Here is a 24183-nt window from a genome sequence, read left to right as displayed (position 1 = left end):
GTTTTCCACCGCTTTTTTATATGTATAGAATATTCATCAACTTGATTTGATGATTTTATCTCATATGGTATAGATTTTTTTTTAGGTAGGAACTCCAGTAGATATAATGGATATTCACAAAGTATGAAACATCCTTCCAAGATATGTATCTTCTCATGTAGATGATGAAGATGAGGAAATTTCTGATTTAATGTTCGATGAGTTCTACCAATAATTTCATTTCTAAGTTATTTATAATACAAATGCAGGAGGTATTGATATTCTTCCACAAGTTCAAAATGAACAAGAGGTAGAATGAGCCTTCTGTATGAGTATTATATCCTTATTGTTTTCAAAATATTGAGAAAATCCAAAAAAAAAAAGAGAATTTCATTTGTCACTAATACGTGAATTATTTTTAGGTACTGTGAATGTCCTATCGATTCACTTCCTCAAACTGGAATGATGAAGGAATATCGTGCATATCTTGAATTTGAGAAATATCATCATAGCACAGGGTTCATTCAGTAACATTATACTTTTGAGATAGAGCAATACGTTATATAGCTTAACGTTAAGCTAGCAGAACCTGTTATTTCTCCGACAATTTGATAGCAAAAAATTTTTCACTTGGGTATTAAATTAAACTAGAATTATGGCCGAAAAAATGTGAATGTGATTCTGCTCACTTGATATCTTTCGAAGAATTTGCCGATGTAAAAACAGCATCGGATTCCAGAAACGATTTCATCCCGGATTTCATATCTATAATAATGTGCGGAATGAACCGTTGTGTTTGCTGAAAAAAATGTAGGTTGCTTACAATTGTATTCAGTAATCCAGTCCAGCAAAAATTTCAAATGTTCATTGTTGACGATTTTGAATTATTACTGGACGTCCTCTGAACACGATCCACATAATCAAATATTTTGTTTTTCAGTTACGGTTACCTACTTGAAAGGAAGGGTATCGATTTCAAAGAAAAAAATTGTTCCAAGAAGTGATGAACTATAATCGTGCTAGAATCCGTTGTTGTATCAGCACTGGTATTATATCATAGAAAATAGGTAGATATATTCGGTCAGAAAAACTAACAAATATTAATTTATCTGTGCTCATTCTACTGACAGACATACAATAGGTATTTTTTTACTCCACGCCATTATTATCACATATTTGGACTGTTAAATAAACGGAATAAATTATATTGAAACTATGACAATAGGTAATTTAATAATATTCCTTATTCAGATTTTACACAACCTAAAACGTGAACTGTGAAATTAACGGAGAATTGTATTTTAATCGAGTTTATAATGAAGAATTATATAGGTATTCAAAAATAATAAACTGAAATAGGTATTATGTAAGACACGAAACAAATATGAATGTAAATTCAAGGATTCGAGCTAACGAACTCACCTGATAAAATCGATAACAACAACAAAAGCGCTGCGATATCTGTTCCTAAGATAACACTTAAGGGCTTTAAGGCATCTCGAATAATAATAGCCAAACCGAACATGTTTAAAAATCTAAAGCTGTAGACACTAGATTGTCGAATAAACCTTCACAGCTACATCACAAGCACCCTAGTTCTAAATCGAACCGATATTTCTACCTGCTTCACTGTGATGACCTCGTAAGAAATGAGGATGTTCAGCACTATTTGTGAATAAAAAACCACTTTTTCACTAGTAAGAATGGCGTAGACTCGATGTCGACAAAATCAAAATCCAGTTATCTTATTTACCAGGAAACCTTCCCCCTTATACACGACAAAAGGTGCATCGTGACGCATCGTACTAATGTGTTGCGGCGTCGTAGTGTAACTATAGAAACGAGGAAGTGATTATCAAACAGGCGACGGTACACAGAGTCGGATTAAGGTTCATTTCGATAATTCATTATATCGTATGTTTTTACATGCGATAGAATGAATTATGATAATACGGCTTTTGCCATATTTTCTTCGGAATAGCTCAGATCCTCATTAATCTAGGTTGAAAAACGGGAGAATATGAATAAGAAAGATGATTCTTTGACACAGTCCGCAATAATAGACAAATACGACATTGAATGAACAGAGCGATCATCGAAGACCAGCGTTGCCCGGTCGACAAGCCTAAAATATCGTACCGCGTGTTTAAAATTATCGTATTTTATCGTACATATTATCATATCCCACTGATTTTTATCGTACACATTCGAAATAAAGGAAATATTTGCGAGAATATGATAATTCGTGGACAAGGATGAAAAAACAAGCAATGTATAGAATAAATAATATATTTTTATTTAGACGAAACGGTTAATGAAGAATTAATTAATTATCAGACAAGATCAGAGAACCTGTATTATCCTACACTTTGTTCAGAATACACCTTATTCTAATGTCATTTATGGTTAAATTTTACTTCATGAATAGGATAGATAGTAGAGATGCGAACAGATTAGAAAATAAAACAAGAAATTTCTTAAGGAAATCGTGAAAGAATGGATCAAATTTCACTTATGATATCGTGAAAATTGTTTCTGTTATTTTTGTTTTTTTTTCAGAAATTGCTCATTTCCATAGAAGTTCTTTTCCCAAATAAGTTAGAATATTGCAAACAACATGCAATCGTCGACAAAGATGTAAAAGAAACCGAATAAAAAATACCCAAATACAAAATTCTTTGAATATGAGTGTTCGAGGTACTAGATACGTTTCGAAATTGAATCTGAAATACTAATCAAAAATAAGTTTTTCGGAAATAATTCAAGGATCCTATTATTTAATGATACCTATACATAAACTAAGGATTGAAGTTTGTAAGTACGATTTCAAGTAACAAATTTATTTTGATAATTATATTTGACTTCAATAGTCTTTCTGAATTAAAATTAATGAATTTAATTAACATGCATTGTCATGTATTTCTTTTTCATATTAATTCAATTAAATATCTCTAGTGTGCTTTTTTGCAGATACGCCCTTTTCAATTGAAATGGGAGTATATTTTTGATGGTCTTTTTTATGTGCTTTCAACAATTGAACATTGGCTCCCATAGCCATATATTATAAAATAATATGATTCTAAATAATTGAATTGATTGGAAATACGAAGAAATATCTTGGTAAAAATTCTCTATAAAATAAGGGTCATCAAAAAAACGATTTTGTTGTGTGAAATGAATATAGGTATTCAAACCTGAAATAATCAGCCACTCAAATATGTCAATGAAATTCCTGTTACAACAATTTTTTTTTCACTAAATAGAATACCAAATATGAGATATTTCCAACTGAAGTTTGAACACCATCTGTTTTTAATGAGGCACCTACCCTTCGGATATTCCATGATTCTTTGTATTTATTTTCAGCCGACAGCCACCAAAGAAGTTTTATGATTTTATTATGTTCAAGTAGGTTCGTTCTTCTATATCCACGTAGAACGTAGAACCCCAATGAACGATGAATTGATTCATCGGAACATTCTAGAGTCTAGACATTCCCAACCGTCTCGGTTAGATTTTTTAAAACTACTAAAATTTACCAAATGATTTCTTCCTACTAAAAACTTCATGAAAATGCGAAAAATCTACTGAAAAAGTAGATTTCTACTAAATCTGGCCATACTGAGTTTCATTATATTTTTAGTATCTATGGACACTTTAGCTCAAATGATAGGTACATTGAAATTATCGTACAAAACGCTATTATCTTACATGCGGTATCGTACGTAGTACTGAGCAGCTAATTATCGTACAAAACGATAATTAGCGTACGAACGGCAACGCTGGCGAAGACAAACCAACGTCTAACGAAAATAAGAGCACGGCGCATCACAGAGAAGGAAGGGATGACTCCAATGAAAATGTGGATATCGAACGAACCGCGATACTAGCTGCGGCGCAGGAAGGTACCTTCAGTACTTTTTTAGGAGATTTTTCGCATTTGCATAGAGTTTTTAGTAGGAATAAATCATTCAGTAGATTTTAGTAGTTTTAAATAATCTAATGAAAGTGATAAGGAAATTTGGCGTTCGGAATGGACTTCTTCTAACGTCTTCAACAAAAGTCTTATCGTTGATCTTTCAGAAAATGTTCTAGGTTTCAATCTTCCTAGGAAAATTTGGTGTATTTTAAATCGACTTAGGACTGGTCACGGTCGTTGTAATAGTACGCTCTCCAAATGGCATTCTATTGATAGTCCACTATGTAAGTGTGGTGTGGAAGAAACCATTGACCACTTGGTAAATAATTACCCAATTTATAAATTTCATGGTGGTTTCCAAGCTATCCATTCAGTTTCAGATTCTTTTTCAAAATGCGTCGCTAACTTCAAATCGTTCTAGATATTCAATTCATTCAAACTCAATCGGAGTTATCGATTTCGATATCCAAATTCCCTCGGTAATGAATATTTCCACTCAGAACAGGAAAATATAACTTATACCGGCAAATATTTTCTTTCGGACCCACCTAATATTCGATTTCCAAAGCATCCAGCGTTGTTATTCCCTTTCATAAATTGTAACAAACCACAATCGTAAATGGTTACTTTTCGTAACATCACCCCAAACAAGTTATTCCAGAATTGTACGTAACACCGTAACATTAGGTCTGAAATGTAACACAAATGTTACAATTATACAATTGCAACTCCTGGAATATCACTGAAAGCATCTCATCATGTTAGGTCGGCCGAGAGCCGATGGCGGAACCAGCGCTACCGAGAGCGCTACGTAAAGGAAAAGATACTACGACATACGCCCAGAATACGACCACTCAGTAGAACGGCACAACAACTCGATGTAAGGTCGCTTCCCAATACACAGGGTCGGCTGGCCGGTTATCCTATTGCAGAGCGTCAAGCAGCAACTTTTTACAGTTTATTTCGAATATTTGATAATTAAATGAATGGTTAATTATGAGACATTATGTCCTAATCAGAAAAGAACTTATTTATGCCGTTCGATAGTAGCTATTGATTTTCAGATCATGAAAATATAATAAATATATTCAAATGAATGGTTGATTATGGGATATAACGTCTTAATCAGAAAAAAACTTATTTATGCCGTTCGATAGTAGTTAGGTATTGAATTTCTGATCATGTACTGGGACAATGCTATCTTCAGCAATTCAAATATGCTGAATGGTATTACGGAATTCATTTTCTCAAATAATATTGTTTCCGATGTTCCTGAATTATATAAGTTATTTTGTATGATTTTGTCCCTGCCACCAACATCCGCGTCAGTAGAAAGAAGTTTTTCAGCGCTCAAAAGAATAAAATCTTTCAGTAGGAACATGATGTCTCAAGACCGTTTAAATAACCTGGCACTGATATCAATCGAAAGAGGTTTAGTTAAAGAACTAGCCAGAGGAAACATTTTTTTCGAGAAAATAATTGATGACTTCGCGACAAAGAAAGATCGTCGAATTGATTTGATCTATAAAAATGAATAAAGGGTAAGCAAGCTCATACATTTTCGACCAGAATACATGCGGTCATTTCCACAATATTTTTTGTGGTCTTTATAAGATTTTTTTATATTTTATACATTGATTTATATGTTTTCGTGAGAGGTTTTCTCTATGTTTATTCAAATATATATTTTATGTTGATAATTGAATATTTTATTATTTCTGTTTTTTCAAGAGTTTCATTTTATTTCAGTTTTCATTGATTTGAGAACTACATTTTTATATTGGGTTATAATAGGGCTATTCTAGGTGAGGTTTCCCTTTAAAAACAAAAAACCAACCCGTCCTCTTGGGTGACGTGGAAATCTATTTGTTTATATATATTTATTTATATAGTTATAAGTATGATAAGGGGTGTGGGAAAATTTATATATATTTATATATATATATATATATATATAACCACGCTAGTGTGAATTTAAAAAAAAAAAAAATATATATATATGTATACAGGGTGAGTCTTTGACTTGTACATATATTTCAACCGAAGATTCCTGAGGTCAATAGAAACCCTTTTTTCATTTACCATTTTTTCCGATTCGGCCCGGTTAAAAAGATACAGGCTGTTGAAAATCGATAAAAAAATGTCATTTTCCGTTATATCTCGGAAATGGTTGTATAGAAAAAAATGAATTTCGGGATATAGTTTTTCATGTATGTGATGAATCTTCTCCGTGCACAAAATTTTATCCACATCTCCCCGTTTCTTCATTATGAACACTTCATCCCATAAAAATACCAGAAATTCAAAGAACCGAACTCTTAAAAGTAACTAGGACGTTCATTGAAGGATATTTAGCTCATTTGAAAAATAAAAGCATTCTTCATATTTTCTCGTATATTGAGCCGTTTTCGAGTAATATGTGTTTAAAAAAAAAAAAAAATCTGTGAAATTCAAAAAATTGGGTGCTTTGGCTAATTGCAACTCTGATAGAAAAGACTCACAGAAATGAATATTTGCCACGTTGTCAGGTCAAAAATCATGGATTGAAACACTGAATTTGCATTGACAAGTGAGGGAACCAGCCGACTTAGTTTGAAAATAAAGTGATTTGAATAAGCTCACCCATTGAGAAAATTCAAATTTCTTTTTGGTAAATCCGTCGGCAATAAAGCTTGTACCTTTTGAATATGGTATGGGCAATGCGAGACGTCTCGTACTTGTTTCGGGGTGCTGTTGCACGTCATCTAGAACATCATCCATTGCTCTTGATCGCATTCGGCCATTATCCACCATGTTGATAGCGAGGGTTCCATGATCACGCAATCTTTGAACAATCCTTACGAAAGTTCTCTCATTTGGCTGACTCCTATTTGGAAACAGCCTTCCATAAGCTTCTTTAGCTCTTCTCATCACAAGGTTTCAGCATTTTTCATTTGTGTCATTTATAGCTTTAAGATATTTTGTATATTTTTGTTTTATTCATTATTTCGAAACCATCAGGTTTCAAGGTTGGCGGTATGTCGGAGTTTATGTATTAGAATTATAATTCAATTTTCAATAGACGGTTGAGGCCAGCTAAAAAGGAACAAGAAATCATTAATGTGTAAGTTCTGTGGTCTCAATTCGACCTAACCGTTCGTTACCGTCACTCAAACTCTCTTTCACATCCCTGATTTCATAGTAGTGTTGTATAGACAGCACTCAGCTGACATATCATAGAAATACAGTCCACTTTTGGTTCATAACCTATTTCATTTTCATCGTTGTATACTGTTATTGTTCAAATATAAGTATAAAAACCCAAGTGTTTTATCAGAATCTAAGGGTATCCCAAGCCGTGGTAGAAATAAGAACAATCTTTTGTATTCCACAAAGTTGGTGCTTTGATAAGCGTACCCTTACCATTTGGTCCTTCGAGTCGGATTCACGCCAGTGATAAACAATCAATTAGGGACCAGAATCCAGAGAAAATACACGAAGCAGCACGTGAAGAATCATTCAATATCAGAAGCATTGAAGGAGCATTCAGGAACGTGACGAAATTGGCGACCACTTGAGTGAAAGAGCAACAAGAAGTCTATAAGGTCAGTCTTGTTTAAAGCAAGTTTTATTTTGTCATTATTGTGTGTAATATTATATAGTATTAACCATGTGTCAATCAGATAAAATTCAGTCTATCATACTATCTAGAGAAAATCTTTCAGCCAACTAGCTAGATTCAAGAAATTTATTGACCAAGTCATTCAGAATAATAATCTGATTAGTGGATTGAAAATCAGAATAGAAACAATTCGACCAATATTGAACATTTATGGAGACTATCACATTAGTCTCATTAAGCTAGATCCTGACAATAAAGAATCATATTTATTAGAGTTAGAAGAATTTGAGGAATCATATTTCCAATTAGTATCTTCAGCCACAGATTTATTAGAATCGTCAATTCAGAACAATACACAGTATGCACAAGTATTGTGTCAAGCAAATTCCTCGTTTCAATCAATCAATCTTCCGCAAATAGATCTCCCTACATTTTCAGGAGATACCAATCAGTGGTTAGAGTTCCATGACACATTCTTATCGTTTATTGATAACAATGAAAGTCTTAACAACATTCAAAAATTCTACTATCTCAAGTCATGTTTATAAAAGGATGCTGAGGCGGTAATACTCGCGTTAAAGGTAACAAATGACAATTATCCGATAGCATGGAATTTATTGAAAGAAACATTTCAAAATGATAAACTCATTATTAACAGCCACGTACAAGAACTTTTTGATTTGCCCTCCATAACCAAAGAATCATGTAGCATGCTACGAAAAATGCTGGATGACATTAAAAGGATATTGGGAGTTTTAGACAATTTCAAGCAGCCAGTAGATCAGTGGGATCTTCTGCTCATTCATCTCATATCGTCCAAGCTGGACTATCAAACTAGGAAGGCATGGGAATCTGCAAATATTTCATCAAAATTGCCAACAATGGAAGAATTTATTAGATTCATTCAGGACCGGTGTGCTCTCTTGGAAACATTAACTTCAAACAAATGTTCGAGCAAAACGGAACATAAACCTATTGAGTATAGACATAACCGCAAGACGTTTGTCACCTCGAGTGGAAACAGTAATAATAAATGTCTTTTTTGCAATCAGGGACATTTACTCTTTTATTGTACAGAATTCCTGAAATTGTCCATCAAACCAAGACGCAATGAAGTGAAAAGGTTGAGACTATGTTTTAATTGTCTCAAACTCAATCACCAGGTAGGATCATGCGCATCGAGAGGTTGTAAGAATTGTGGACAGAAGCATAATTCCCTGTTACACATGAATACCACACCCGAGGAAAATGGAAAGGACACAAAACACACTGAGATTGTTATCAAGAGTGAAGAAGTCAAGCCTGTGGATAACCAAAGCAGTCTCGTTTCGATTATGTCATCCACGGATTCCACAGAAGTTTTGCTGGCAACAGTGATTGTTGACATTGTTGATCATGAAGGAAAGCACATACAGGCTAGAGGAATATTGGACTCAGGATCCCAGTCCAATTTGATGACAACGGAACTTGCAGAAAGGTTGAAGTTGCCAACAGACAAGGTCGATATTCCAGTAGTGGGCATCAATCAAGGACTCACACACATCACGGAAACAACTAGAGCCAAACTCAAATCTAAGGTAAATCCCTTTCAAGTAGATTTGACATTCTTGATTTTAGATAAAATCACAGAAAACATGCCAACAGCAAGGATCAATCTGAAAATACCTAAAAATATCCAACTAGCAGATAATATGTTCCACAGACCAGGCAAAATTGACATATTACTCGGAGCTTCCCTGTTTTATGATCTCATGTGCATCGGTCAGATCAAAGGCAACAGCAATCACCCAACCTTGCAAAAAACTAAATTAGGATGGATAGTTTCAGGGAACATTAATCAAATGGTACAGAAGTCTCACAGGATATGCAATCTGGTAAGAGAACCTGATATCAAATTCCAATTACAAAAATTTTGGGAACTTGAGGAGTGTTCTAAGGAGACATTTGCAAGTCGAGAAGAAGAAGAGTGTGAGAAGGAGTTCAAGGACAGGCTACAAATAGATGCAACTGGACGGTTCATAGTACCTTTAATGATAAAAGGGAACATTGAAGATCTAGGTGACACATATGAAACTGCTCTTCAACGGTTCCAAAGTCTTGAAGGGAAGTTATCAAGAAATCCCAATTTCAAAGACCACTACATCAAGTTCATGCAGGAATATGAATCATTAGGGCACATGACACCGGTAACCGAAGAAAAACAGGCCAACATGGTCAACTATTTGCCTCACCATGGAGTTTGGAAGGAAGATAGTTCAACGACCAAACTGAGAGTGGTTTTCGATGGGTCGTGTACTTCGACTTCAGGAATCTCACTGAACGACCGATTGAAAGTCGGTCCCACCATTCAACAAGACATTTTTACAATTCTTGTTCGCTTTCGGAAACATAACATTCCTTTAACCGCAGACATTGAAAAAATGTACCGGCAAGTTCTTGTTCAAGATGAGTATCACGACTTGCAAAGAATTCTCTGGAGACCAAACATCATGAAAGAAATCAAACAGTTCAGATTGACAACTGTAACCTACAGCACGTCAATAGCTCCATATTTAGCAGTACGTTGCCTGCATCAAGTTGGTTTGGACACAATGGAGAAAAATCCAATGCTCGCAAAAGTCATCATCAAGGACTTTTACGTTGATGACCTATTGACAGGAGCAAACTCGGTTAAGGAGGCAAAACAACTCAAGGGACAATTACAAGAAACTTTGGGAAAGGTTCATTTCAACTTGAGGAAGTGGACTTCCAACTCACAGGAAGTTATTCATAAGGAAAATGTGGCATCGATTGGACATTTGATATCGGATGATGGAATCAGCAAAACATTAGGTTTACTCTGGAATTCAAAACAAGATATTTTATATTTCACAACAAGAGTCATTCCAACAAATAACAGGGTCACAAAACGAATCATCCTATCATCAATTTCAAAAACCTTTGATCCCTTAGGATTAGTGGGTCCATGCATCATCAAGGCCAAATTGATAATGCAGAAATTGTGGAAACTAAATCTATCTTGGGATGAATCAGTCCCCAATAACGTTCATACTGAGTGGTTAAGGTTTCAAAATAAATTTGAATTGATCAACAAGGTCAAAATGCCAAGACAAGTAATAAGTGCTACAGCAAAGAGAATACAAATCCATAGATATTGTGACGCATCCGAACAAGCTTATAGTGCTTGTGTCTACGCTCGGTCTACTCATTCGACTGGTAATCACCTTGTCAGACTCATTTGTGCCAAGTCGAAAGTATCTCCCTTGAAATGCATTTCATTGCCCAAACTGGAGTTATGTGGAGCACTACTTCTAGCTAGACTAGTGAATTCAGTGGTAAAGGCACTAGACATGAACCTTCAGAAAATCACATACTGGTGTGATTCACAGATCACACTAGCTTGGATAGCAGGGGAACCATACAAGTGGAAAACCTTCATATCAAATAGAGTTGCAGAAATACAGCAGTTAACAAGACCTAATCAATGGAGGCATGTGGCAAGTAAGGAGAATCCAGCAGACATCATATCTAGGTGTCTCCAACCTGACGAGCTAGCCAATTGTGAGTTTTGTGGAATGCTTCTCCCTGGATTTCAATGGATGAACAGTTTTGGCCAAAACATGACGTAAAATTCCCTGATGAAATGCCAGAGCAGAAAGCTAATTTTATTAATTTAGTATCAGCCACTCAACGGTTTGATCTTTTTACAAGGTATTCATCATTGACAAAACTGCAACGAGTCATAGCTTACATATTTAGATTCACTGAAAATTGCAAGATCAACGAAAGGTACAATGGACATTTGTCAGTAAAGGAACTGGATCAATCACTCAACCTTTTAATAAAAAGGGCCCAAATTGAGGCATTTCCGGAAGAAATTACTGCACTTTCAAAAGGAAAATCAATTTCCAAGAGCAGTAAAATTTCATCTTTGAATCCATTCATTGATCAGGAAGGTATTGTCAAGGTTGGCGGCAGACTAGGAAATGCAATAGACTTGCCATATAATCGAAAATTTCCAATCCTTCTACTCAAAATCATGCAATGACAGATTTACTAATTCAACAGTACATGCTGGTCCATTGTCTCTCTTATCGATCATACGACAGAAATACTGGCCCATTGCAGGCAAGGCCAGAATAAAGTCCATTTTAAGGAAATGTATAGTTTGTTTCCGTGCAAGACCCATCACAATGCAACAATTAATGGGCAATTTACCCAAGGAGCGTATTACAGCCTCACGTCCTTTTTTACATTGTGGAACAGACTTCGCGGGTCCGTTTAGCATAAAGGCCAATAAATTAAGGAATTCCAAAATCATTAAGACATACTTGTGCATATTTGTGTGTTTTGCTACAAAAGCTGTTCATTTAGAATTAGTTAGTGATATGAGCACTGACTCATTCTTAAATTCCGTAAAACGTTTCATTAGTAGGAGAGGTAAACCTGTAAAGATATTTTCAGATAATGGCACAAACTTTATAGGTGCTAACTCTGCGCTGAAAGAGTTTTTAAAAATCCTGACTGAAAATGAAAGTGAAATTGGTAATTCATTAGCTTCCGAATCAATAACTTTTAGCTTCATCCCAAGCAGATCACCTCATCAAGGTGGTATATGGGAATCAGCTGTAAAGGCAGCCAAGTTTCATTTATATAGGTCACTCAACACCAATTTCACTCCAACCTCTGAATTACTATACACAATAATTGCACAAATAGAGGCTTGTCTCAATTCAAGACCTTTGACACCTTTATCATCAGACCCACAAGATCTCCAGGCACTCACCCCAGGTCATTTCCTCATCGGCGCAACTTTAACAGCCATCCCAGAACCTTTCGGTTCTGGAAATGGTTGAGGAAATACAAGGTAACCGATTGACCCAGTACCAACGAGCAACACAGGTGCTGCAACAATTCTGGTCAAGATGGTCGATCGAATACATTTCCACACTTCAACAACGGGCAAAGTGGAAGACTGAGTGTAAAAACCTATTGAAGCCAGGAACATTGGTCATTCTCAAGGAAGATCACCTCCCCCCTTTGAAGTGGAAGTTAGGCAGAGTTCAGAAGTTGTTTCTTGGTGCAGATGGCTCATACAAGTAGTGTCAGTCAAGGTTCAAAACGGTGAAGTGATGAGAACAATTTAAAAATTGTGCGTGCTTCCCATTGACAGTAATTAAAATGTTCAGTATTGTCATCACAAGGTTTCAGCATTTTTCATTTGTGTCATTTATAGCTTTAAGATATTTTGTATATTTTTGTTTTATTCATTATTTCGAAACCATCAGGTTTCAAGGTTGGCGGTATGTCGGAGTTTATGTATTAGAATTATAATTTAATTTTCAATAGACGGTTGAGGCCAGCTAAAAAGGAACAAGAAATCATTAATGTGTAAGTTCTGTGGTCTCAATTCGACCTAACCGTTCGTTACCGTCACTCAAACTCTCTTTCACATCCCTGATTTCATAGTAGTGTTGTATAGACAGCACTCAGCTGACATATCATAGAAATACAGTCCACTTTTGGTTCATAACCTATTTCATTTTCATCGTTGTATACTGTTATTGTTCAAATATAAGTATAAAAACCCAAGTGTTTTATCAGAATCTAAGGGTATCCCAAGCCGTGGTAGAAATAAGAACAATCTTTTGTATTCCACAAAGTTGGTGCTTTGATAAGCGTACCCTTACCAGGCATTGTACGATAAGATTTCTTGCACGCAAGTCTGTCTTTTTCCACGCACTCAATAGGGATGTATCGCTTGGCTTTTCCTCGGAAATTATATCGAGCACTTCGTTATATTCCAATAACAATTTCATTCGAAATTCCGAATTCCCGTAGCCTGTGCCATCGAAAGGCTTCACTTTGATAAAGTTTTCCCGGTTTTCAGCCGACATTTTATCACCTTTTCTTGCGTTCCTGCTTCCCGCCAATGTCTGTATATCCGTATTCTGCCTTACCTACGCACAACAGTTTTTCAATTTAAACACGCCGGTTTCACTCTTAGCAAACAGTATTAACGAAAACCTGTAATTTAGCAGAGTCAATGATACACTGTTGAGTTGTTTTAATTAATTATAATTATCTGGAAAAGCACAATTACACATATTCCTATACATGACAGTTGGCGTCGTACAATCTTAGAACATTAATAAGAGGAATGGCAATCGCCTTGTAACTGAAGCATTTGTTTTGATGCCAACATTCGTAGCTCCTTGTCTGACCGGCGTCTATGGCAGTGGCGTAACATATTTTGATTTATTTCGAAATATTCAATTGATGCTCAAAAATAGTTTAGAGTGTGATTTATTTATGAAAATTGTTTCGTAATTAGAAAAGGTCAATGTTTTTCTCAGTTTTATGTTTTAGCCATTATGAAGTTAGGAAAAAAAGATTTCTGATAAAACATTAAACATAAATACCGATAAAATCTTTTTCACTGTACGAATTGCAATTTAACACTCATATTATTATTTCACATTTCTTAAGAGGTGAAGGGCAGTCGGAATTCGCAGAAAAATTTTTTTGCTATTGCATTTTCTCATATAAAATATTTTCTGAAAATTTCTCGAGAATCTGATTCCACGATTTATTCAACAATGAATGGCAGGATCGGCTGGTGGATTTGAATTGAATTTATTCAACTTTTTCAAAACATAATAAACTAGTGAAAACTATTTGTCATGAACAATGATTTACTGAAAATTTGAGGTAAATTGTCTTAAAGCCCCATTTTGATTATTTTCAGAAAAAAATATTTGATTAAGCACTAGATTAACTACTGAAATAATAAAAGAAAAATAATAAGGGCATTCCCTCACAGAGAAGGGAAATAATATTTTTACTGTTGAGAATTTGTGGAACAGGGGCCAACGCATATATGTGTCGCGTAACTTTATATAATTACTATATTTTATTTTATTGGAATCAAGTTGAAACATGACAAAATGATGTAGTATTACTTCTTTCATAAATGAAATTACTGACAAAAAAAAATTCTATTTTTCCGTGCCTGACTTAAGTTCCCCAATCTTTCTCTAAAAGATAAAAATCAATTATTTGCAATTTTATGTCTTTCATTTCTGCTTTTATGGGAACAATAATATTCTCAGCAAATATATATATATATATCTATATACTAAAATTACTAATGTATCCAGAAGAGTTCCTAGATTTGATCTAAGGGAAATATTACTGTATATTATTTAATCATATGAAAACAGGTCACGAATGTAGCAATAGAGAGAAAAGACATTAGGAAAAACAACAGAATTATATTTATCACAGAAATACAGAATATCAATATAAAAATATTGGTTTACAAATATTATAAGAAAAATCTATTGGTTCAATAAAACAACAGAATATATTTATCACAGAAATACAGTATATATAAAAATATTGGTTTCAAATACTATCAACAAAATATATTGGTTTACAAATATTATAGTTTTTGTCAATCTACTTCTCAACCGATTCGAATCTAATTTTTCACTCTGTCGATTTCTCAATTCGTGGTGAATCCTCAAATTGAAATAAGTTTCTTCAATATCCCTTCTGAGTAAGTCCTGCAAATTGATTTATGTTATATGGTAATATTCTGAGGAAGATTTTCATTGCAAGGCATTATAATAAATATGACAAATTATGAAAAAAAGTTTTCGTTACAACTTACAGAGGTATTTCAGATTCAATTTCAGAAGGCAAACCTCCTTGGATAAGCCTTAGGTTCTTAGTGTCACTAGAGCTAGAAGATGCACATTTTGAAGGAGAGATAAAATAGTTGAAGTCTCATATCTCAATCGTTTTTTCGGTGGTGATTGTGTTTTAGAATAAGATTCTGTACAGTCCCGTGCTTCAATACCATTCCCTTCTGAGTAGGTCCTACAAATGTTATGTGATGATATTGCAAGGAGTTATAATAAATATGACAAATTATGAAAAAAAGTTTTCGTTACAACTTACAGAGGTATTTCTAATTTGCTTTCAGAAGGAGAAGGCAAACTGCCTGGGATAAGCCTCTTTCTTAGGTTTATTAGTCGAAAGCAATCTTCAGGAAAGTGATTTGAGCAAAGAAAATTTTTTTTCCCAACATCGGTCGGTTCCAAGAAATTCTCTGCAACCATTTTTCTCGTTCGAGTTGATTCGAAGGAAGTCTTAAAAAAACATTTATTAGTCGTATAAATTAGTTTTGGATTGTTTTTAATTGTAATTGAATATATGCTTTAAGGAAAAAAAATCAGGATTCTGCACGCCTATGGATGGAACTCACCTGAGAAGACTAATGTCACCTCCCGCAATATAAGTGAAACCACACAAAAAACACTTGCTAGGCATATCTTATATGACTTCTAATGGTTATAAATGAAAATACAAAATAATTTAAACAAGGAATAACGAAGATTTAGCCAACTGAGGTGGTCTAAAGCAAGGACCAGATGACAGAATTTCCTAATGCACGTTGCCACCATAAACAAGTATACTTGCCACATCCACAATTTATCTGAATAGTCGGATAAATTTTGATCTTCTCCTTCGTTCATTCCTTCGTACTGAAAATAGATCTGGCAACGTTTTCAATTCGGCTAGCTCAGTTGTGATTGGCGCGTCTAAGCTTTCATCTCTCTTGTATTCGGGATCGGGTTCAAATGTTTGTTTACCGTTCCTTCTATCTATATTCTAAGCGTACAATATTGGTTCACAGATCACTGATGGAAGTGGTATGACACATGCCATAGACACAGAACAATAGGAATTGGGTGCGTTACGGAATTAAGAATTGTTTGTCTATTGTATAACAGTTAACAAACCATACCCCGAAAAAAAAATTGAGTGCGCCATTGGATTCTACGCAGAATTCTGATTCAGACTTAGTTTTCAGCTCAGCATTATTTCTAATAACTTCGGAGATAAAGGAGGGGTCCGAAAAGTATCAATTTTCAAAATCACCCTGTATCTCTTGAACGGAAACAGTTATGCAAAATCTAATTAGACCAACTTGAGTTTCACGAAAAAGTAGGACAGGAACGTGAAAACCGCAAGGCTCTATCTCAAATAACAAGCGAGAAACCTGGCTGTCTCACCCAAAATGGGATGCACTGTACAGCTATCCTAGACGAGTCCAAAAAACCTATATATATGTACTGAGAGAAGTGTTTATTTGATATTATCGAAAATGCATTATAGTTAATAAATCATTTCTTGGATATATGGACAAAAGAATATTAGTTTCATAGAAATAAATAATTAATTTGAAATCCCACCAATGATCATTATTTATTATTACACTCCATTTATTTACGCATAACTTATAAAGAGTGTTTTTTTCGAGGTATATAACTTTAAGTTGGCATAACTGTTCAAGATGGCGACCGATTTAACAGCTGTCAAGTGACTTACTCTCAGTTTGGTTTGGAAATTCATCATGAATAGACTCACGCCTGAAAAACGCTTGCAAATAGTGCAATTTTATTTCGAAAATAATGGTTCTGTGCGGAATACGTATCGCGCACTACGTCCATTTTAGCGATGAAGCGCTCTTCTGGTTGAATGGCTACGTCAACAAACAAAACTGCCGCATTTGGAGTGGAGCTAATCCTCAAGTGTATGTCGAAACACCGTTACATCCAGAAAAACTGATTGTTTGGTACGCTTTATGGGCTGGTGGAATCATTGGTCCGTACTTCTTCAAAAACGATGATGGCCAGAACGTTCCAGTCAATGGTAATCGGTATAGAGCCATGATTACTAACTTTTTCATTCTTGAATTGAACAACCATGATGTCCAACAAGACGGCGCAACATGTCACACAGCTCGTGTCACAATCGATTTATTGAAAGACACGTTTGGTGACCGCCTAATTTCACGTTTTGGACCTGTGAATTGGCCTCCAAGATCTTGTGATTTAACGCCGCTAGTGAGGATATGTAAAGTCATTAGGCTATGCGGATAAGCCACAAACCCTTGACCATTTGAAAGACAACATTCGCCGTGTTATTGCCGATATACGGCCACAAATGTTGGAAAAAGTCATCGAAAATTGGACGTCCAGATTGGACTACATCCGAGCCAGCCGTTGCGGTCATATCCCAGAAATCATATTTAAAATGTAATGCCACAAGATTATCTTGCGGATAAATAAAATTCATGTCAATCGAATAATCCATCGTTGTTTTATTGCAATTTAAAGTTCTATAGCTCTAAAAAAACACTCTTTATTAATAATGCTGAAGAAGTATCCATTTGAAGGAAATAAAAACAGTTAATATATCATTGAGTAATAATCAATAAACCTTATTTATATGTAATATGTGTCCATGCTGAATAAAAAAAACATTTCAATTCATTAATGGTTAACGTATTTCTTATATGATTATTTTGGTTGTTTCTATTATCCGATTGTTAGCGTCTAAGAAAAACCGTTAGCCTAACTAGGGAAGTTTTTTGAGTTCATATTGAGGGTATCCGGGTTTGAACCCTAGTCATCTTGATTGCATCTGTTCACTCTAACCACTGTTCCGCCAACATCACTAATAACTAAGCAGGTACAAACGATGTAAACCCAGAATTCTGTACAGATGTGCTAAGCGGCGTTCAATAATCCCATGGTAACACAGATTTTATGTTTTAAAAGGAAATTCAAATCAAAGGAAAAGTTCAAGGACAGATCCTTCAAGGAAATGCGCTTCTCTTTGAGGGATGTGTCCTTAAACTTTTCCACAGATTGGATCGCTAGAATTATGTTAGTTTGTTAATTATTAATAAATCCTATATTCTGAGTGAATAAATTATTGAATTCCTATTCTTGTAAGAGTTTATTCATAAATAGCAAATGTTCGTTAACTACCAGTTGAAAATTTGTGGACAATGAATTTATGTTATTTGTGGAGTTAACGTAAGTTCATATGAATTATTTATCAACGAAATATATTAAATATTGTCAAATACCTTGTAAACAAATATTTTATTCTCTATTAATAAACTTTTTTGAATGCATAATTTAACTATTAATGAATATATTAAATATAAATCTGCTGTAATAGTTGTGAATAAATAACCTCCAAATAAGTGCTTTATTCCTTATAACTTTTGAACCACCCGGTATATGCGATTGATATTTGAAACGTATAATTTCACTCCATTAGGTCCATAGATTAATCTTTAAACTAATTTGAAAAATCGAGTCCGTATTAGAAAATATGGGACTTTTAACAAGCTGAGATTCAACACCCTGTATAGTGAAATATTGGAATTTAATGGAAATATTCGGAAAGAGCAGAAATTTTTCTATGGGGATCAGTAGATTTTAATGTCCCGCACGTCATTCAACTCATCGATTTTAATTTAATTTAATTTTTAATTGAATTTAATTCAATGGTGGAATTTCACACCTTCACAGAATAATCGTACATTGAGATTAAATTGGAAACTTTTCTTGTTCCGCTAATTGAATACATCCATTCAGATGTAAATCCTGATATTCTGACGATTATTTTTCACTAAATAATGAAATTTTGAGAAATTATTTTGTTTCGAATCCCACAAGAGTTTATTCGAGTAGGCTACAACAATACCTATGACATGAAATTTCATAACTGATGGAACTGGTACAGACAAAAAAAAATAAAGTTTTCCACCAAAACTTGTTTATTTTGCGAAAATATGAGAATAAACCGATTAATCTATATTCGGTTTGAATTATTTTGTCTCAAATAAACAAGTTTTAGGGATTAAAATAAAAAATTATGTGATAAATTCGAAGAACAAGTTGTATTTGAGAAGATTATTTTCTTCAACAATATAAATGTTCAATATTCAAAATACGGTCAAGATGTCGGAAAGTGCGGATGTCGTGGCAGTCGAGCTGAATAAATTACGGAAAAATGAACTCGTAGATTTTATATAGTGCTACATTACCTGAATATGTGACCAATGGAATATTAATTAACTTTGTTGAAGAATTCAGGAAGAAAATTCAACTAAATGAAATTTTAAACAAACAAGGAAAACAACAACAAGAAAATCCAAGAAGTGCAGAGAAAACAGATAATTTAATTTTGCAACTTAAATATATAAAAGAGACAAGACATAAAAACAACATCTTGAAACAAAATAATGGTTTATTACTGGAAAAAGTACAATATATGGAAGGAAAAAGTCAAAAATCAGCAAAAACGCAAGTAAACATTCAGAAAAAAGTATCACCAATTCTAATTCACAATGACAGAACTGAAAAAGCCCAAGAAAATGATAAAGAAACCTCTTCCTATGCTAAGGCTACTTCTGCTACTGTTCAGAAGATGGCAGCACCAGCAAACCTCAAATCACCCAGACCACCGATGATATGTCATTCTTGGACGATAAACAAACAACAATGGGTTATGGAAAGGAAAACATTGCTAAAATCACAAAGCACCGAAATACAGGACGAAACCAAGAAGAGGATTTCGTGGAAGTCAATCGTGGTAGGAAAAGACGATTCAAAAACCCTGAAAAGAATATTGGAACTGGACAACAAAATAAAGGAATTTCTGGACAAGAAAGGAAAGTTTGGCTATACATATACAGAGTAAACAGAAATACAACTACCAATATGATCGAAGATTATATATTAACGAAAGAAGGATTTGATAAACAAACAATTATGGTAAAAGAAATTCCATCTGAAGAAAACAGCCTGAAGAGATTTGTGTTAACAGCTCCAATAGCTAAAAAAGATGAGATGTACAAACCAGAATTTTGGCCCTCAGGTGTTGGTATAAAAAGATTTAGTTTTTCCAAACACAAAGAATTCACACAGCAAGGTAAGGATTTTTTTATAACAAAAGAAACACAACTGTCAGAACTTCACACCCCAACCAAAAATACAAAGACTAACGATAAAAAAGTTGATAAGAAACAAAACTTAACATTGACACATCTAAATATCCAATCGTTATCAACATCCCTAAATGGACTGGAAATTTTTGTCAATGAAAATAAAATAGATTTCCTTGCATTAACTGAAAACTGGCAGTCATATGAACAACTAATGGCTTATAAATTAAATGGCTTCAATCTCATAACAAGTTTCTGCAGAGAAATAAATAGGCATGGAGGATGTGCAATATATGTCAGAGAACAACTACATAACAAATGCAAAAAAAGAAAAGAAATGGACAAATTCAATGTCCCTCGTGTGATCGAATGCACAGCTCTAGAATATGAAGGAAACAATCATATAAAATTAATTATCATATGCATTTATCGACCAAACACACATCCCTTTGAAAATGTAGATATTTTCTTTGAGAAAATGAACTTAATACTAAAGACACTTACTATCAGAACAAAAAACATCAAATTCATGATCACTGGTGATTTTAATATAGACATGTTAAATCAACAAGATAAGAACACTCAAACTATGACGTCAATACTAGAGATGTACAATCTAAAACCCTTAGTAATCAAACCCACAAGAATAACACCTACTTCTAAAACTTGCATAGACAATATTTTTTCGAATATCGAAGATGAAACTGTAACAATACTACAACCTCATCTTTCAGATCATCTTGCCATAACCTGCAGATTCAACATGATAGAAGATGTAACAACTAAATACAAAATTATAACAAAACATAATGTGAACGAACAATCACTTGAAAAATTTGGCATAGAACTAAGTACTGTTGACTGGTCGGAATTATATCAAATTACTGATAATGAGGTGGATGGTAAGTGGAGGTTTTTTTCCACAATTTACAACAACCTTTTTGAAAAGCATTTTCCACACATCAATATAAAAATAAGCTCATCACAAAAAATCCCATATAAAAATGATAAGAAAATCCAAGCAATAAAAATGAATTTAGATATATTATAACAGCATCTAGAACAAAACCAGAACTAATGAACACTTATAAAAAAGTTAAGAAGGAATATGACAACAAAATAAAGGAATACAAGCAAAAATACCTTTCAGACAAAATTAATTTCTAAGACAACAAAACAACAACTACATGGCAAATAATAATAATAATAAAGTTTATTCATGATTCAATACAGTAACATTAATAAACATGATTACCACAGAGGTAATATCTTATTGCTAAAAAAATTACCTGTGCGTGGTGCCTACATTCATTCGAACTCAAAACTTATTCTAATTTACATGAGCAATTATTATTTACATAAATTAAATATTTGTTTTTCTTTTGTAGTCTGTGTAACCATTTTCTATCTGTGGTTTCAAGTTCTTTCTTTGATAGGTTTCAGATCCTTAAATAGTGAAAATAGTGTCGTCATCGTGTTTTAGTCCCAATCGGTGAGTTTTAAAAATTTTTTTTCATTTTTATTTTCTTCTCAGGTAAGTTTCCTTTTTCAATTATATTATTTCTTAACTAATTAATTAATTGATTAACTCAATTAATTTTTATTAGATCTTTGTTTTATCATTTTTCATAACTAATTTATTATTGTTTTTATCAAATCTTTGTTCTCAGTGATCCACATTTTAAGTTTTATCTTGAAGGTTCTTGTCTTGTCAATAATTCTCAGATCATCAGGTAAACGTTTATATAACCTTGGCGCCAGATACATGAAACTTCTTTGTCCTATTCTCTTCTGACCCCTGTCTGTCCTATAATTTCTTTCCCTATTTCGCGTATTGTGTTCATGTTCCGGCAATTTGATTTCAATTTTGTTCATGAACACACGATGTAGAATCTTCTGAGTATATAATTGTCTAGGATCAAACACACCCGACAAGGTATATATCCGCTCAGTTGGAAAAGTTAGATTCTTCTTGAATATAATTTTTAAAATCCATTTTTGCACCACTTGAAGTTTCTGCAGGTGACTTCTATAAACACCGCCCCATCCTATGATCCCGTAATTTATCTGCGATTCCACCAAAGCACAATATATCATCTTAAGGTGCTTCGTACTCGTCACATATCTAGCCATTATTTTAAACTGATATAGAAACCCTCGGATTTCTTTACTAGGTTATTTACATGTTCTTTCCATTTCAGGTGTCCATCTATTTCTATACCAAGGTATTTTATTGTATGTGTTTCAGGGATCTCTACATCATTCACAGTTATATTCTCCAGTGAGGGAAGTCCAGAGCTATATGAGGAGAATGGCATATATTTTGTTTTGTCCAGGTTTAAGGTGAGTCTATTATAATCAAACCATCTTTTGATTTCGACAAATTCTCTCTTTACCTTTTCCTTCAAGGCATCCCAGGACTCAGCATGGTATTGGACAACAGTATCGTCTGCAAAGCTAATGATGTTTCCTTCATTTTTTTGATGGAAGAGGCTATTCATATATAATATAAATAAAACAGGCCCAAGAACTGTGCCCTGGGGTACTCCGTAAGAAACTATGTCTTCATGACTCCTAATTCCATTTATTTCTGTTACATGCTTACGATCTTTCAGATAACTCCCTAGAAGTTGATGTATCCTTCCCCTGAATCCATAATTTTCTAGCTTTCTCAGCAATCTTTCATGACAAACCGTATCAAATGCCTTTGATAGGTCGAGAAATACACATAAAAATGGCACCGCTTCATCCAAGAATTTATAGATGTTCTTCGTCAATTCTCCTATAGCATCCTCAGTTGATCTACCCTGTCTGAACCCAAACTGTCGCTCCGATATAATCTTATATCTTTCCAGGAATCTCACAATTCTGACCTTGAGAATCTTTTCTATGATTTTGGCTAGGTTCGATATGAGCGAGATTGGTCGATAATTGCTGACTTGGAACTTATCTCCTCTTTTGTATAGTGGTTTAACGACTGCTAATTTTAGTATGTTTGGAAAACATCCAGTTTCGAAACAATGGTTGACTAAATATGCCAAGGGATGGGAGATCTCTTTTTTTATATTTTTTAGTGTCTCTGCCTTGAGCCCATCATGCCCCGGTGCTTTCCGTGGTTTCAATTCATCAATTGCTTTCTCTATCTCACTGGGTGTTGTTTGTTCTGAATAAAATGTTTTTGTTTGATGAACATCTTCCTCAACATAATCAACCGGTGCATTTAATTGAGTTGCGTATATTTCTCCGATAGTATTGAAGTATTTATTGAATATATTGGCAATTTTTTCTTCATTTTCAATGATATTTCCATCTAGATTTTTTATATTAATTCTTTCTTTTTTTCCAGTTTAGAAGCATTACATATTTCCTTCAGAAAGTCCCACATGCCCTTGGACTCCGACTGATTCTTTTTTTTAAATTTTTCCAAGTAGTTTTTTTTAGCTTGTTTGATTAATTAATGTACTTCATTTTTGTGATGATTATATTGATGTTTTAATTGTTCATCTTTGCTGTCATGTTTTAGTTTCAAATAAAGTTCTTTTTTTTTGTTGATTGCTTTGAGTAGTGTTTTCGTAATCCAATTCTTCCTGATCACCTGCTCCTTCCTTTTGTGAACTGTAGTCTTACTTGACGTAATATAATCCCTCAAAATTTGAATGAACGTTTCCGTTATAGAATCAGCATCATTTTTTTCATACATCCGAAGTCATGTTTCACCTGCCAATTTTGTCTTCAACGAGTCATAATCAATGAATTCTTTGTTTCTAAGATTTGAGTTTTCTTTTTTTATTTTTGTTTTCATATTCAAAGTAAGAACTATCGGATAGTGATCAGTTATCAAATATTGCAAAATATATCCATTTAAAT

The 24183-nt window shown here is 33.9% G+C and overlaps 2 protein-coding genes and 2 long non-coding RNA genes across 12 annotated transcripts in view; 2 read left to right on the top strand and 2 right to left on the bottom strand.

Moving 5' to 3' along the window:
- LOC123676673 (lysophospholipid acyltransferase 5) overlaps positions 1-1816 on the bottom strand; it is a 123527-nt gene extending 121711 nt beyond the window's left edge. Inside the window, exon 1 of one of the 2 annotated variants that reach the window (XM_045612773.1) lies at positions 1402-1816. In XM_045612773.1, coding sequence (XP_045468729.1) covers positions 1402-1504 — 103 coding nt within the window. In that variant the 5' untranslated portion in view covers positions 1505-1816. The remainder of the gene's footprint in view (positions 1-1401) is intronic. The other variant, XM_045612772.1, reaches the window with a different exon arrangement.
- A 5000-nt stretch (positions 1817-6816) lies between these two features.
- On the top strand, positions 6817-14319 carry LOC123675844. Its single transcript, XR_006746818.1, has 2 exons — positions 6817-7482; positions 12261-14319. It is a non-coding gene; the product is annotated as an uncharacterized LOC123675844 (long non-coding RNA).
- An 18-nt stretch (positions 14320-14337) lies between these two features.
- LOC123675843 lies at positions 14338-16414 on the bottom strand. The gene is made up of 3 exons (XR_006746817.1): positions 15465-16414; positions 15175-15383; positions 14338-15067 (listed from the first exon to the last, which is right to left on the bottom strand). It is a non-coding gene; the product is annotated as an uncharacterized LOC123675843 (long non-coding RNA).
- A 2824-nt stretch (positions 16415-19238) lies between these two features.
- Positions 19239-23770, top strand: LOC123676292. 8 transcript variants are annotated; one of them, XM_045612107.1, is made up of 4 exons: positions 19239-20303; positions 21051-21218; positions 22565-22659; positions 23663-23770. In XM_045612107.1, the coding sequence occupies exons 1-4, from the start codon at positions 19844-19846 to the stop codon at positions 23768-23770; spliced, it is 831 nt and encodes a 276-aa protein (XP_045468063.1). In that variant the 5' UTR covers positions 19239-19843. The 8 variants fall into 8 exon arrangements, 3 of the variants coding, with proteins under 3 accessions (XP_045468063.1, XP_045468060.1, XP_045468062.1); XR_006746904.1 differs by adding an exon at positions 22726-22865 and having other exon boundaries at positions 19241-21218; positions 23663-23728; XR_006746908.1 differs by adding an exon at positions 21753-21808 and having other exon boundaries at positions 19242-21218; positions 23663-23746.
- Positions 23771-24183: the final 413 nt, after the last annotated feature.

The sequence above is a fragment of the Harmonia axyridis genome, chromosome 3 (genome assembly GCF_914767665.1).
Source record: "Harmonia axyridis chromosome 3, icHarAxyr1.1, whole genome shotgun sequence".
In the NCBI taxonomy this organism is placed as follows: domain Eukaryota; kingdom Metazoa; phylum Arthropoda; class Insecta; order Coleoptera; family Coccinellidae; genus Harmonia; species Harmonia axyridis.
The sequence above is the reverse complement of the archived record's forward strand: the minus strand, read 5'-3'. Positions and strand labels throughout refer to the sequence as shown.

Coding starts and splice junctions, on each gene's coding strand:
- LOC123676292 (XM_045612104.1), top strand. CDS start 19,844: ATGTCATTCTTGGACGATAAACAAACAACAATGGGTTATGGAAAGGAA. Junction 21,219..22,564: donor TACTGATAATGAGGTGGATG/GTAAGTGGAGGT, acceptor TATGTGTTTCAG/GGATCTCTACATCATTCACA. Junction 22,660..23,662: donor TTGTTTTGTCCAGGTTTAAG/GTGAGTCTATTA, acceptor CTTTTTTTCCAG/TTTAGAAGCATTACATATTT.